Consider the following 16,036-nt stretch of genomic DNA (forward strand, 5'->3'; position numbering starts at 1 on the left):
GATTCTTTGTTTGCAGATGAATGAAGAGGTGGGGACCCAGATTAATGTGAACAAGTCAGAGAAAGGGATAGATGAAGAAGTTAAAGCAAAAACTCAAAGTGATAGTTCGACTGGAGAAAGAGTAAAGAAGAGACTTAAGTTCTAGTAGATGTTCTCGAGTACTCTTTTCGTTTCAATTTATTTGTCTAATTTTAGATTCGTAAAATGTATTTAAATATTTTTTAATTTTTTGATCGAGATATTTTCTTTGAAACGAATTAGAACAAAAGTAAGACAGACCAATTGAAAGGGAGATAATATAATTGCACAGTTTAAGTGGCAGTGGTCTCTATATTTAGCAATACCTGAGTATTACTGGCAGATCTATCATAGCAGAATTCGAATTATTTGTTGGGATTTAACTTTTTGTGTAGTGATTAGTGTACTGTTTACTTATAATATCAGATTAATATATAATTAATAATTAAGCAATATATGTACAAGTAACTGGCGTTACTATTTGAATTTGGTAAATTAGAAATGCAGTAAATTACGATATGTTAAAATATACTAATAAATAATATAAAAATTCTTTACACATCGATATAATGTGTATTTTATACTATGTATTATACAAATTAAACACAACTAGTATATATAACTGAGTAGGTAACTTTAACTCAAATAATATTTTTTTTGAAAATTAAACTACATATAATTAATAACATGTCATATTTGAATACATAAAGTTAATATTTTTGATCTTATAACCAAATAAAGAGAGGAGATAAATTGGTCAAAAGAAAGACACGTGACAATGAGGAACAGTCTTCCATGGATCTGCCTTCTCCGATCACGAGGCCACCCAATATCTGTCGGTATCCATATCTCCGCCCCGACCCAACTCACGTCTCGACGGGTGGTTCCTCTAGCTTGTACCAACAACACAATGATATTTCTATGCCCCTTATGGGTGCATCGTTAATTATATTATAATTTATGTCAATTTCTCAAGATATATATACATAATTTTTATCAAAATTAACAAGTGCATACTATATAAATGGGTCCACCTTTGCTCCATTTGGGAATTAAGCTTCCAACAAAAAAAAATTATACTCAAAAATCGAACGCAAGAGTACCATTGCTATCAATCTAAAGTTTATGTGATGCAAACTTGTAGCATAGATTTTGTTCCATTCCGAGGTTGGTAGGTAGGTAGATAATTGAAGAAATAAATTGACACAAGAAATATAAAAGTAGATATGGAAGTGATACTTATGAGAGTAAGTTTCCTAACACTGAATTGCACCATTCCTCCTATCATAAAAATTAGGTACACATCACAAGAACAATCAGTTTTACAGTTTCTGGCATTGCATGTCCATTACTCAGTAACCGTACCCTCAATTCACGTGATCAACTCATATTCAAATATACCTAATCTTATTCTTAATTTCCTATCCAACTTATAACCTACAAATTTATTTATTTTCCTAAGTGAAAATACTATTCCTTTCGTCTCGTATTAATTATTAATTTTATTTTTTCACATTTTAAAATAAAAAAGTACTTTTCACTATTATAACATATCTTTTGCTAAGAAATTGTATTTTATTTGAGAACAAGACTAAGCTAATAATCATATTTCAAGAACGTTTAATACTAAGAGTAAAATGAAATAAAAATAATTAATTTCATCTTGATTTTATAAAATGACAAGTAAATTAAGATAAATATATATTTTTTAACTTTGACAACTAATATGGTACGCGTACGGAGAGAGTAACATGATTAACTTTTTTTTTTACATTTCATCCGGTGTTTGGTGTCTATATTGACTATATTCAGTCTGCACACATGGCTAATCATTAGGAGGTGGTGCTTCCAACAAAATTTTCTTCATATCTAGAATTCGAACCTAAAACTTTTAATTAAGGGTGGAGCAATCATACACCACAATCATGTTGGTGATTAAAACTTAATTTCAATTAATGATGCAATTAAGTAAGTTAAAATATAAAATGCATTGGCAATTGTGGATGGTGGGCAAAAAAAGAAGGGATACTCTGGCAATCATCAAAGCAACATGTTTCTTTCTTTCATCAGAACTAAGAGAGAGCAAAATCTTTGACTCAGAAGATGCAAACTTAGAATGGTAAAAAAGGGAGGAAAACAAAAAAGAAAAGGTGTACCCACCCACCCTCTCTCTTTAAAAATAAAAAAAACTATATATTATAATAATAATTTGGTACTCTACCCCACAAGTGTAATGATGATGGAAATGGGGTCCAACGAAATTAGAAACAAAAACTTCCCTCAAGAATATCGATAACAAGATTCAAAAAAGGGTTAGAGAATAAAATGATCTTGAGATTGGCGTCCCCTTTGCTCGACAAACAACAAGACCAGACCAGACTTGCCATTCACTTTCCAAAATATGCTCTATCAACTATATATTATAATCTTTTCATTTACCCAATAATTTTTATTATCATCACTACCATACACTATAAACGTTGCATGGTATAACACCCCCCCCCCCACCTACTCATGTCACACCAATATTTTATCATATTACGAGTTTAAGTTATATACATTATCTATTTAATTATATTCTTAAAAATATCATCATCAGGCTATTTTAAAGATATTTATATATTAGTCTCCTTAAAACATAAAATTTGTAATCTTAAAAATAATATAGATTACATCCTGCCACATGTAAAAATGATCTAATATTATAAATTTTTTTTGCATATAACTGAAACTCTTACCATACCTACAATTTTTATTCCACACATAAAATGCACAATGTAGTAGCATGGAAAAAGGGAGTAGCATATATATTTTCTCATTGTTTTTTACTTGTTCACTTTGGACTTTACACGTCTTTTAAGATATAATGATTGATACTAATATTTTATCACATGAATATTTATATTATTTAATGTTTAGTATTAGATCTTAAAAAATAATTAATATTAAAATAGCACATCAATTTTTTTTTTAAAAAATACTAAATATGACACGTAAAATTTAACACTAGATAAAGATAGGGTCAATGCAAATGAGTATAAAAGTAGTATCATCAGTCAATAGAAATGAAATCTAATAATACGGTTTTTAATGTAACTCTGGGATTTGATTAATCATGGAAGCCAATTACCCCCCACGAACGCCTCCATAATTCTCACATTCTTTGAGGCTAACAAATATGCTCACGCTTCCTCATAAATCATCATACATTACAAATCTACCATAATAAAACTATATATTATAATATAAAAATAAGTATAATACAATGACCATCATCTTACGTGGCATCTTCGATTTTGTGGGTCCCATCTAGTCCTATCTATAATCCTAATATTAAATATCTCCCTAATTATAGTCCTAAATTATCCAACTTTGCTCCTTCATTATTTCACCGACCAGTTTAAGGTTAAATCATTTTTACTATCACATCATTTAAAAGATATCATTTCTTAAAATCTGAATTTAAATATAAAATATATTAGTTACTACATCAAACTTTTTTTTTTATAATGATACCTTTTTCTTTTTTATATGCAATATATTACTTAAACTCATAAAAAAAGGATATATTAATCAATGGGTTTTTATCTTTATATACAAATATTTTTAACAATATATATAATAATCACTATCAAGAGCAGATCTGGGGGTAGTGTTCATCTCAATCCCTTCGACAAGAAATTACATTGTATACATAAGGTATTTTAAATTGTTTTTAGTGTATATATAAATTTTTTGAATCACCTCAACACAAAACTAGATGTTGACTTAATGATTTAGGAGTTTTGTTGATCACTATAATTTTTATTTAATTTGTTAAGAACAATTATTGATGGTTACTTCCTTCTATTCGTTCATGTTTACTTGTTCATGCTTGAGTTTGACACATCTATTAAGAAAAAATAAATAAAATGATACTCCATAATTTTACTATATTATCCCTAATTATTATATGTTGAAAAATGAATAAAATACAATTATGATTACAAAAATATAAAATGGTAAATAATCTTTTAGATGGACGGAGGACCTTATTGATTCAAATTCTCTTAAATATACTATAATATAAGTGTATAAAGATAAAGTTCTCATGATTACACACTAAACCCGTGCCATACGTAAATAATAATCACTACTAGCCATTTTGAAATTCCCCCGTTACACTTTGAATATTTGCATGCATGAACTAATTATCCAACTATCCAATCCATGCAAATAAACTAAGAGAAAAAGCACACAAACAAAATCTGCATATTAAAAAGATTTTGAATACCAAGATTCAAATCTAGATTGATTACTACATACTACTTTATATGCTACAAACGACGAAAAGAACAGTGTCTAAATTCTAAAAAAAGAAGAGAACTATATTATACTATATAGTATAATATTATATAAAAAAAAAACACAAAAGGAAAAGGTAACGTACATTCCTCAAAAGCAACAAGATACAACTGGAATGAATCTCACTTGCCCAGTTTATTTTTAGCTTTTTATGTCTTATAGGACTAAGTTTTCGATTGGTCAATTGGTTAGAGTAAAGAGAAAAAAAGTGATCGATAACAACCCCCAAAAAAAAAATGCAAATTTGTAATAAAGAGAGGAACACTTGATAAGATAACCTATATAGAAAGTTATTTAGTAAGTTTCTGATCTGGTCTGGTCAACAATATAATGTGTTATATTTATTATTATTATTATTATTATTATTACTTTCCTCTAAAGAATAAATACTGTAGCCTCTTATTGTCTCCTATGAAGGGTTCTAGTCTTGTACCCAAAGAAAACTAAGATTTACCTTTTTTTTTCTTCCATCCACTCATTATATACGTTTTGTCTGCCTTGTCACTACCCCTAATTCTACCTTTTTGCCACCCCATATTTTCTTACTCCCTCCGTTTCACAAAGAGTGACCTGGTTAGACTTGGCACGAAGTTTTAGAAAATAAAGAAAACTTTTAAATCTTGTGGTCCTAAATTAAAGTTATGTCAAATGTACTAAATTGCCCTTCAAACTTGTGGCTTCAAACATGCCACGTGGAAAGCTGAAATTAAAATAATACCAAAAAAGGAAAGAGGTCATTCTTTTTTAAACAGACTAAAAAGGAAAGGAGGTCATTCATTTTGAAACGGAGGGAGTAGTAATATGATGGATCATGACTATTAAATATTGAATTTGAATCTTTATGATGATTTATGACTAGAATCACTTAATAATGAAGCGTGTGATTAGAATGCCTTGAAAGAGGAAGTATTTTTTAACAAGATAAGTTTGGTCATCAGTATTTGCAAGTGATTAGGTGCATTATCTAGTAACGATCCGTTGGATGGTTTTGAGTATTAAGACCCCTTTTTTAAGTGACACTTCTTGTAGGTTTAAAATGTGAATTTTGATTTGCGAACTGAGACAATTGGATATGTATTAGAGTAAAAATTCAAAAATAGAATAAGGATTGACCAAAGTCAACATTTAGAATAAACGAGTTGGAATTGAGGTTTGAAAGTTCCTAGAGGTACGGATGGTGATTTGGGATTTAGGTGGATGATTTGTGGACGAGTCTTGAAGGGCTTGTAAATGATTTAGACACTTAGGTTGCATACTAGTTAATTTGAAAATTTAAGAGTTGATCACACCTAAATATGTGCCTAGACGGTCTCTGATCGGTGATTTGAGTGCTTCAACAAGTTCTTAGGTTGTTTAAGGGAGTGATTTACATATTTAATTTGCATTTTGAGAAGTTTGGGTACTTAAATGAATCAAGTGATGGCATCAATTTTTTGGTTGGTTTATAGTGCCAGTCATTATACCCTGGGTGTCACGATCATCGAGAGGTGATAGGGTGATCGCGAATATTCGCGAAAAGCATAGTTTTACAAATTTATAACATTTTTTTAAATTGAAATTTAAAAGGATAAATATACCCCCGAACTATCGTAAATGGTAAAAAGATACCCTCCGTCATACTTTTGGGACATTGGTGTCCCTGCCGTCCAAAAACTAGAGCATATATACCCTTTATACTAACGGACATACACGTGTCATAATCTTATCCACCGATCCAACATTTATTAAATATCGGATGGACGGATAAGATTGTGTCACGTGTCCCTATTTAGTCTTCCGCTAGAGTGAAGGGCATATATGCTCTAGTTTTTAGACGACAGGGGCACCAATATCCAAAAGTATGACGGAAGGTATTTGCATATCATTTATGATAGTTCGGGAGTATATTTGTCCTTTTTCCCTTCATGGTATATATTGGAGAGTTTTTTTTTTGGATGGATAGAGGTATTTTAAGACCTTTTAGCTTTGATGGAAGGAATGTTTTTTATAATACACTGATAATACGAGTTAAGGATAAGGGGGTGTCATATATGTATGAGTATTTAATGTCATGTTTTGGGTGTTTAATTGCGGTTATGTGATGACTTCTATAATTAACTGTAAATTCATAAGCTTGTTTTGAATAAATTGAGTGATTATTGTGTTAATTGAGTATATGTTTCAGATCACTTTGAATATCACGTACACTTGATGATAATTATATTACATGAACTTCTTTTCTACATTGTCTACATGCCTTATGTGAGCATATGAAATTTATATCTGATCCCACAAACATGGTTATTTACTGATGTAATTTATGACAGATGGGATCTAATTTTGGATGGGTGATGATATTTTTTAGTTTTCTCAAGTGAAATTTAAGTCCAAAAATAACTTTAATTTTTTAATATTTTCTTAACTTTAACTTTAATTTTTTCCCCAATATAATATTTTCCAAACACTTGTACGTAAGAACTATTACTTCACTTACAAGACAACCATACTTAACCTTTTATCTATAAAATAAAATAAAAACATGCAATATCTCACAAGAGAAAACATAGATTAGTCTTTTTTGTGCGATAATTTTGTAGGCAAAAGAATTGGAAATAGAGGTATCGGGTTCAAATATGGGTATGCAATTGCTATTATTAAGGAACGTTTTACCTTCAAATGTAAAAGTTTTTGAAGGCGAATATTTAATTAGTCGAGTCCCAATACAATTATCTACCAGGCACTAAATGATACTCCCTATGTCCCTAATTACTTGTCCACTTTTGAATTGACACACCTATTAAGAAATCAACTAATGACATAGTGAGTTTACCATTTTACCCCTATTAATTATGAAGTGGATGAAAAGTTTTGCATTTTTCAAAGTAATTAGTCATTTAATTGAGGGTATAATAGATAAAAAAAATTTTATTCTTTCTTGATTTGTCAAAATGGACAAGTAATTAGGAATAACTATAAAAGGAAAAGTGGACAAGTAATTAGGGACAGAGGGAGTAATAAAAAAAAAATTGAAAAGAGGAAAAGAAAAGAAACCAGGGTTAACACTAAATTTCTTTTGTCTTATTTTTTCTAATAAATAAAAATTTATGGTAAAGTGTGGCCGACAATCGGCATTTAGGTGGTAATATATTTATTTAAATAAAAATGGTGATAATCACTATAAAAATCCTCTGGAAGACATAATAATATAATAAAGAGGCAACATCCTGAGTATATTCTTGTGGTCTCTTCTTGTTATATGTGTAAGATTTGTTTCCTTTTGATCTATGAATTAATTTACCTTGAAGTTATTAAAAAATTAAACGATCGTCTACCCTACTTAATAGAATAATACTTCTGTAATTAAACTAATTAATTTGGCTAGTCTAACACTTTACGTTTTCTTAAGTCATGTAATATGCCACATGATTTTGTTAATTTTCAATGTCTACTTTATATTTTCTTATATAGTGGCACTCTCTCGCAAGTTTGAAATTTATTTTGATCAAAAACATTTTTTTAATACACAAAGGGTACTACTACTTAACTTGTGGTAAATGGACAAGGATTTTCCATAAATAAATATAGGCTGGGCTTTATTAATAATCTACGGTTATGATTTAGGTATTTACCACTTATAGCGAGTGTTTGAGGGGTCGGACGATTTTTTTTTTGAGGTATCAGATGATTATGTATATTTGTTGTATTCATACGCACATTTAGATTGTATCAACGAATACAATTCTATATAAGAATACAAACAAAAACAAAAACAAAATATTAGGATTGTGTTCATTTGCTTCAGTTTCACTTGTATTCATTCGCTCTACTGTATCAATTGTTACCAATTTGTATCACGTGTATTCATTCACTCTAATGGTGGTAGATACCAACACGTACAATCTTAATGGATATAGCCACGATAGATTGTATGTATTCACTCAATTTCGCTTGAGTAAGGCAAAATACAGAAATACAAGAGTGAAATGCTTGGGTGTATACTTGGATACAAGCAACAATATACATTGTACAATCAAGGCAAAATATAAAAAATGTAGTGATTGTTAAAAGTTCCCTTATTTATAATACATAAATACAAGTGAATTACAAAAATACATCAAGGATCTACAAGAAGTTTTCAAGGTGCAAAATCAAGGTGAAAATATAGAGATTTACCGAAAAATATCCTTCAAAATACAAAATACAAGTGAAAATACAGCGAGAGGCAAGTAAGAGAGAGACGAGAAAAAATATGCTATAAAAATATAAAATATAATTAAGAATAGTAATTTTCTAAGAGTGTAGTTATGAATAATAAATATAATGTATATATTAGGTATATACCATGTTCTTAATGGATTCATTTACCCAAGTGTGCTCTTGAGGCACAAGAGTAGCCTAACTAATGGGCCAAATAAGGCCTGTATTAAAACGGGTCATTTGCATATTTTCCCTATTTTGTGTTGATTTTTATTTTTTTGTTTCTCAAGGTAAATTTTTTTTTTGAGAGGTATAAATTTGTATTTTCGTATCATAGTATCTTTCAGGTTACGCTTCGTGTCATTAAATAATTTATGTCTCGCTATGCATAAGTTTGATTTTCAAGGGCAAAAATTTAATTCAAATTCATTTGAAGTGCAAACTTGCAATTAATCAATTTTAAACAAGGGAAAATTACAACAAATGCATTTGGGTGATCTAGTTCACAAAATATATGCACAATGTATAGGTTGTATATACTTAACACTAAATACACCTATACTATATATACATTAAAATGTACTCTTCAGTCATTTTAATACATATTTTGTAAACTAGTTGACCGAACTGTATATATTAGTAGGTATCCCTTTGAACACATGTAAGTACCAACCATAATATTTTTCAATGGTAGTATCCTAAATATAAAAAAAAATACATTTATCGTAGCAACAGTTTACTAATTTGCTAAAAAAAAATTAACGCCACTCCTTCATCAGTGAAATTACACCAAATGACCTTGAAAATTGGTCATTTTGAATACGCTTGTTCATGTGGAAACCTTCAAGGTCAAAAGTCAAAGTTGTTAAACTTGAAAGTCACATATTAAACAAGCGAAGTCAAAAGTTCAAGACCATTCATTTCCAAAGTTCTTCATTTCCTCAACTATTTTAAAGTTGACAACAAATAATGTTGTGAATTTGCAGAGTGAATTCAGTAACCATACGTGAAATTAACCCCTTGGAACGCTCGTTGTATTTGATTGCATAGAATTGGTTTGCATCATCTGAAGAAACGTTGAATTTCTTCAAGTGTTTTCCCTTTGGTTTCAGGTACCCAAATCCTAACAAAAACAACTGTTGATGCTGATACCATTGTATAGATGATGAATGTTCCTGCCAATACAACCATTTTTTTCGAGTTGTTCATAGCATTCTTATATACAAACAATATGTAGTAGGAGAGAAGTCTAATAAAACGCGCACCTCCTTCACTCCAACTCAAAAGCAAGTTGGCTGTCATTGTAACAACCCATGATGTTAGCCAATTTGCCAATGTAGCAACACTGCCACCAAGACTCTTAATGTCTACTGGCAATATCTGCACAAATTATTTCGAAAACTATAAGGTCATGCATATAACAGTTGAATTGCTCGTACTTTGATTGCTAATTTTGCTTTGAACTACTTGTTTTGGTAGGTGTTAATGATCCATGTACAAAGATTTAACTATGAATTAGCTTCGACGTACCTCAGACATTATGATCCATGGAATAGACCCCAATCCCAGAGCAAATGCCATCACTAAAACCTGGAAAATTCATTGGTAAAGACTAAAGGCTCTGAAAAATGCTAGAAATCACACATAATACGCGGAGAAGCAAAGTGTAGGACAGTAATTAGGGGGGGATAAGTAGAAGTTGAAGCATGAACTATACCACAAGTCCAACTAGTGATAATATTCCTAATGCAGGATGCCAACTTTTAGGCGCAAAATCCTGATTTCAAGTAGAAAAATAGTACGCAAGAAATATCGTTAAATCGGATAACTGCTTGATAAATTCTCATGGATGTGAATTTGAAGTTACTGACCTTTAGGTAGAATGCTGTTGCAACAAGGAAGCTGCTAACTGTCATTAGCGACGAGGACATCTGAAAAAATGTGTGTCAATATATAAGTTTTTTCCCCTTAATATGTAGTAGTAGTTAGTATCAAATGAAAAATTTCTGCCTAGACATACAATTAGAAGTACTCTGCGACCCGCCTTGTCCACCAGTGATGCAGCTATAGCTGTGACAACAACCTATAGAAGTACTTTTGTTAATACTCAAGAACAATATTTGCATAGAAATGAAAACTATATATCGCGGGAGTGACTTACTTGAATTGCCCCGAGTCCAAATGTTGCAGCTTTACTAGATGAAACTCCTGTTAGTTTGAAAAGCATTGCAATTAAAGCCATATATATTGAACCATTCACTCTGTACATAGTCTCTCTGTGACTAACAACTACAAATACAATCTAATGATCGAGAAGTTCTTCAAGGTACTAGTCGATAAGGCCTCTAACACCACTAACATGTTCGTCTAGGATTTCGTTTCAAATCATTTGATGATTCTAGTTTGACAACTTCACAGATAATCGAAGAACTGACTAACCAGCAGATTTGAAGATGTTACTGGAATACATTAAGATACCATTAATGCCACTGAGTTGCTGGAGACTGAGTAATCCAATACCTATCTGCATATTATTAGAACCAACTCATGAGAGTGACCCTTGAGAGGAGTAAGGGGAATTCAAGCATATTTTCATAGACTACCATCTCTTGAAACATAATGGTACAATGCACAGGTATACCAGCAAAGGATAGTAGTATCGCCTTCTCTTAAGCTCAGAAAAATGAATAGTAGCTTTTTTACTCGATGATCCCACAGATTTCTGGACAAAGGATATGAACAACAAACAAGCACAAACATATTTTATGAGCAAATTGAATGTTCAAAACAGTTGAAGATCATGACAGATAACCAGCTCAATTGATTTACCTTGATCTCATTCATTTCTAAGGATATGTCAGTGTCAAATCCCCTTAGAACTTGCAACGAAGTTTCAAAATCCTCAAAATTCCCCATTTTAGCCTAAACATTACACTATGGAATGTTAGCATAACATAAACACCGAAAAACAAGAAGGACAAAAACCCAAGTTTGTTATGCATACCAACCAACGAGGAGATTCTGGTATAAAAAATAGACCAGGTATCAAAACCATGCAAGGCAACATTCCTGCAGAGGGGAATTATAGGATGAAAAAGTTTCACTATTAGAAAGACTCAAACCAATATGTTCGATTCAAGAAAATATAGACAGAAGCATTACATTATAATCTCATTGCTTCAATTAACTTAACATCACATGAATACGTCTCCTATTGAACTTCCAATGTATAGGATGTTATACGGATAGATCCACTCATCAACAAAGAACATCTAATCCATTATTCTCGTACTATTTCAAAAGCATATATATATGTATAAGTACTATACTGGATAAGGTACTATTTCTGCTAATGGTACGGTAAGAACTTGATGAATGTCACCAAATGCTGTTACTTGATAAAGAATCTCCCCTGAATTCTAGTACTAACACAGGGTAAAAGCAATCCATTTGCGATAAGTATCATATGAATGAGAAAATTTCTTTGGAATTGATTGAATTTCAACAAGAACTCGTACATTGCTCACCTATAACTGCAAGCACTCTCCAGCTCGCAAAGAGTCCCAATAGATATGCGACCATTATCCCAACTGTTAAACAAAGCTATACACCAGGAATGGAACGTTAAAATATCGAACCATTATGATTGAAAGCACATAACAAAACTAACATTATTAATTGATCCAAGAACTCCTCTCATGTTTTGAGGTGAAATCTCCGATATATATACAGGAACCTATACGTAAACAAACATGAAGAATTTAGGTAATCAGGAGGTTCTCATTACAACTCCAACTAGAGCTATCACTAAAGCAACACAAGTACAACATTTACCACATACGAAATGATGCCAACGCCAAAACCTCCCATCAACCTTCCCATGTATAAAAATGATGTGTCCTGTTAATGATGGAAAATGCATATATTCAAGTAAACTTCCTATAAAAGAAATGCAACTGAAATGTGTAACATATATAAAGCAACTAACCACTCACTCTTGCAATTGAAATGGCGAACCATCCGCTAATATTAGGAAGTGCTGCAATCATTAGTGTCTGCATTTCAATATGAAAGGAGGGAGTAAATCATGATAAAGCAAAAAAAAGGAAGACGTGCAAAAATACACACAAAAATGGTTTAACTTCTATACACTGATGATATCGAGATTGTACAATTGTATATGCAGAGTCTTATACCCCTTTTCTTCCAATGTATTCAGATATCTGACCACTTGCAATTGCACCAACCATTGCACCCACATTCGCTAAAGATCCAAAGATCGAAAACTGTTCATGAAAAAAAGAGAAATTATTCTAACATAACATCAATACCGCGAACTTTGAATTCCCTGACACATTATATCAAAATACTAAGAAAACAATGCAAATGATGAATATAACAACAATGTACTACTAGAAAGAAGATTAAAACCTCTGAAATTGAAAGTATGAGGTCATTCATGATATCGGACTGCGTAGGATTAGTATATCCCAACTGCAAAAATAAAATTAGTAACTTAAAAAACAGGACAAGTTAATTACATGACATTGGTAATGTCAGTATATATAAGTGTCATATTACATTTTTAGTTTATACGTCAATTTTTTTTACTTTCTTAAACTTTGTGTCAAGTCATACAGTGAAAAGTTAGGTATGCATACAGTGAATCCAAATTGAAAAGAGCCCAATGCTACAATGAGGACACACAGATAAATGGAGACGGATTCGCGAAGAATTTGGGCTGATGATTCCATCATGCTGGACTGTCTGGAGCTCATTCGATACCAGCTTCCAGTATGTAACGATGGCTTCCGGAGACCATCCTCACAGATAGCAGAATCATCTCGAAAACTCGTCCTCGTTACGTCTTTCCCTTTCGTAGGGAGTAATAATGGCTTTCGAATTGAGTTCTCATCGGAATTGCTGGCATAATCCTCTCGGAAACTCATCTTGTCAATATTAAAATGTCTTTACTTTATTTTATTTTTTCTTAGCAAATAAAGTTGAAACCTGAAATAATGAAGAATTGATGCTAATGGAGGAATAATAGATCAGCAACAAACTCTGCTATAAACATGGACAAGCTGACCAATGTAGATTTATGAGTGTCAAGAAGAAAACAGAGCAGTTATAGTAGTTGAATAATAGTCCATCCGTCCCAAATTATATGACACAGTTTCGTTTTACATTTAATAAGTCACAAAAAGAATAACACATACAAATATTTAATGACATTATCAATATTTTGTTCATGTTAGGTTCCACTTATTTGGCAAAAAATCCACAAAGGTGTACTCTTTTTTAGGGTAGTTTTGAATGTTGTGAAGTTTTCCTATATCTCTTAAACTTCATGATCGGCCAAATTACATCACATAAATTAGGACGAGGAGAGGGTCATATTTTCTTAAGTACTCTCCGAAAAATGTTATATTTACCCGTTCTTATACATTCTTTGATATACTTGTCCTTGTCATCCAACTTTGGACACATATTTGCCTTTGGACGGTTAAGCCTCATCTCCCCACTTATATCATCCAATGTCATCCAACTTTGGACACATATTTGCCCTCGGACGGTTAAGTCTCCTCTCCCCACTTATATCATCCTATGTGGCACCTACTTGAATATATTCATAATTAAAAAAATTTAGTCAACAGGCCAAATATGTAACTTTCTTGCGCTTAATAAGCCATCTAAAATGAAAATTAGATATGTTATTATGATCATGAAAGTTGGGATAAGTCATATGCTTTGTTTTCCTGCATATAGTATCTAATAATATTATTACACAGGAACTTTAGCAGAGAAAAAAAGCTTTGCATTTGTTAGTTTTTAAAATATTTTGTGACTACATATTATGTATAGGAGTAGGTAGCTATAAGAAAAAGTTGTGTACTTCATTTTCCAGGCAACAAGTTTTAACAGTAAGACAATCAATTTTAGGGGACCAAATCGTGTTAAAAACATTATTCATATTGTCATGGTATGAAAGTAAAACTCTTTACTTTTGTGAAGAATTAACATTGAGATTCAAGTGCTGAGCTATCTGCAGGTATTCCTTTATTGTGCAAATTCCAGAAAATTAGTTATGAAGGATAGGATCAGGATACAAGACTGTAACTGTGCATGCTCATCAACTGAAATGGCATGTTAGGCCAAATAACTAATAGTAGTAATATACTTTACACTTCATGTTCGTTTTCGCTTCAAAGCGAAATAGAATGTACATCAACTGGTATTTTGTAGGAGACCAGTCGATGCAGAATCTTAAGCCAGAAATTTTATGTGATGGCTTTATCCTTTGATGTCTTCATCAATAATGTCTCATAATTTTGAAAGATAAACTAAATCTGAAGCTAGAACGAATTTCTGTCATACTATCTCTGTCTAGACATTATGGACTTGACTAAGTCCAGTATCCGAACATAGTCATAAAATAGAGACGATTCTTTGCCTTCAAGACCGTCCCTGCTCACCCTGTTACTGCCTGCAAGATTGTTGCACGGGCTTCCACCAATCAGTAAATCAAATCCGCCAAATGAATCTATCAGTTGCTCCAAGCGGTCTCCATTCAACTGCTGCACATCATCAAAATCAATAAGATTGCCTCTCTGATTAGTTTGCTCCCACCAACTTCTCACAATGTTTCTGTTCACTTCAGATTTTTCCACAGAGACCACATTGTTTAGTTGAATCCCAAGACGGTAAAGAGCAACTTCAGCACCGCCAATCCCAGAGAAGAGTGATAAGACGTTCATCCCATTTGGAAACATGTCTTTCAACACTGATAAATGGTATGCCACTGTGTCAACCTATAATAATATCAATCCAAGTATCATGTTAAAAATTATTCTAAGGAAAAGAAATTGTATAAGTCAAGGTAGGAGTTACTTAATTACATCTTGTAACCTCAAGTTAAAGGGGAGAAAAGGAAAGGAAGGGGGATGTGTGTGTGTGTGGGGGGGGGGGGGGGGGTTAAATAGGTGTTGAGCATTAAATCCCCACTCTTCTTGAAAACTTAAGAGCCAATGCATGCATTGGACTCTTTGTTTTTCCAAGGTGCCACCCAAGATGACCAATGATTTTTTTTTCTTTTTCCAAGAATTAATTAAAAGATTACATTGCCCTTTTAGATGACCCATTTCTTTTATTCATTAATTGAACAATAGTTAAATGGGTCATCTGAAAATTTAGAATAGGCCCAAAATGTCATTTTAGATGACCCATTTCTTTTAGGGCAAACTACATAAATCCCTTTAGTTTAGATCCTAATTACTACGATTCCCAATAGTTTCAAATATTACTTCATCTACCATATTTGGTGCTTCGGATACATGAATCTGAATTCGCGAGATACATGTATCTGTCGAATTTTAAAACCGAGATACATATTTTATTTGTTTAAATTAATTAGTTGTAACTTATTTCCTTAATTAGAGGAGTAATTGAGATACAAGTATCTACCATATTTTGTGCTTAGGATACATGAGTCTGAATC

At 31.8% G+C, this 16,036-nt stretch overlaps 2 protein-coding genes across 2 annotated transcripts in view; both read right to left on the bottom strand.

The window, feature by feature from the left end:
• Positions 1–9,600: 9,600 nt before the first annotated feature.
• LOC102605178 (sugar transporter ERD6-like 6) lies at positions 9,601–13,487 on the bottom strand. The gene is made up of 18 exons (XM_006346934.1): positions 13,200–13,487; positions 12,970–13,032; positions 12,735–12,824; positions 12,534–12,593; positions 12,373–12,438; positions 12,209–12,274; positions 12,066–12,141; positions 11,543–11,607; positions 11,368–11,460; positions 11,180–11,260; positions 10,978–11,062; positions 10,700–10,746; positions 10,559–10,621; positions 10,410–10,469; positions 10,256–10,315; positions 10,069–10,128; positions 9,804–9,918; positions 9,601–9,713 (listed from the first exon to the last, which is right to left on the bottom strand). The coding sequence occupies exons 1-18, from the start codon at positions 13,485–13,487 to the stop codon at positions 9,601–9,603; spliced, it is 1,551 nt and encodes a 516-aa protein (XP_006346996.1).
• Positions 13,488–14,597: 1,110 nt separating this feature from the next.
• The window catches only part of LOC102587582 (DNA (cytosine-5)-methyltransferase DRM2-like), a 15,657-nt gene continuing 14,218 nt past the window's right edge, over positions 14,598–16,036 (bottom strand). Inside the window, exon 11 of the mRNA XM_006346887.2 lies at positions 14,598–15,350. Coding sequence (XP_006346949.1) covers positions 14,916–15,350 — 435 coding nt within the window. The 3' untranslated portion in view covers positions 14,598–14,915. The remainder of the gene's footprint in view (positions 15,351–16,036) is intronic.

The sequence above is a fragment of the Solanum tuberosum genome, unplaced genomic scaffold (assembly GCF_000226075.1).
Source record: "Solanum tuberosum cultivar DM 1-3 516 R44 unplaced genomic scaffold, SolTub_3.0 scf00085, whole genome shotgun sequence".
NCBI classification, from domain to species: Eukaryota; Viridiplantae; Streptophyta; class Magnoliopsida; order Solanales; family Solanaceae; genus Solanum; species Solanum tuberosum.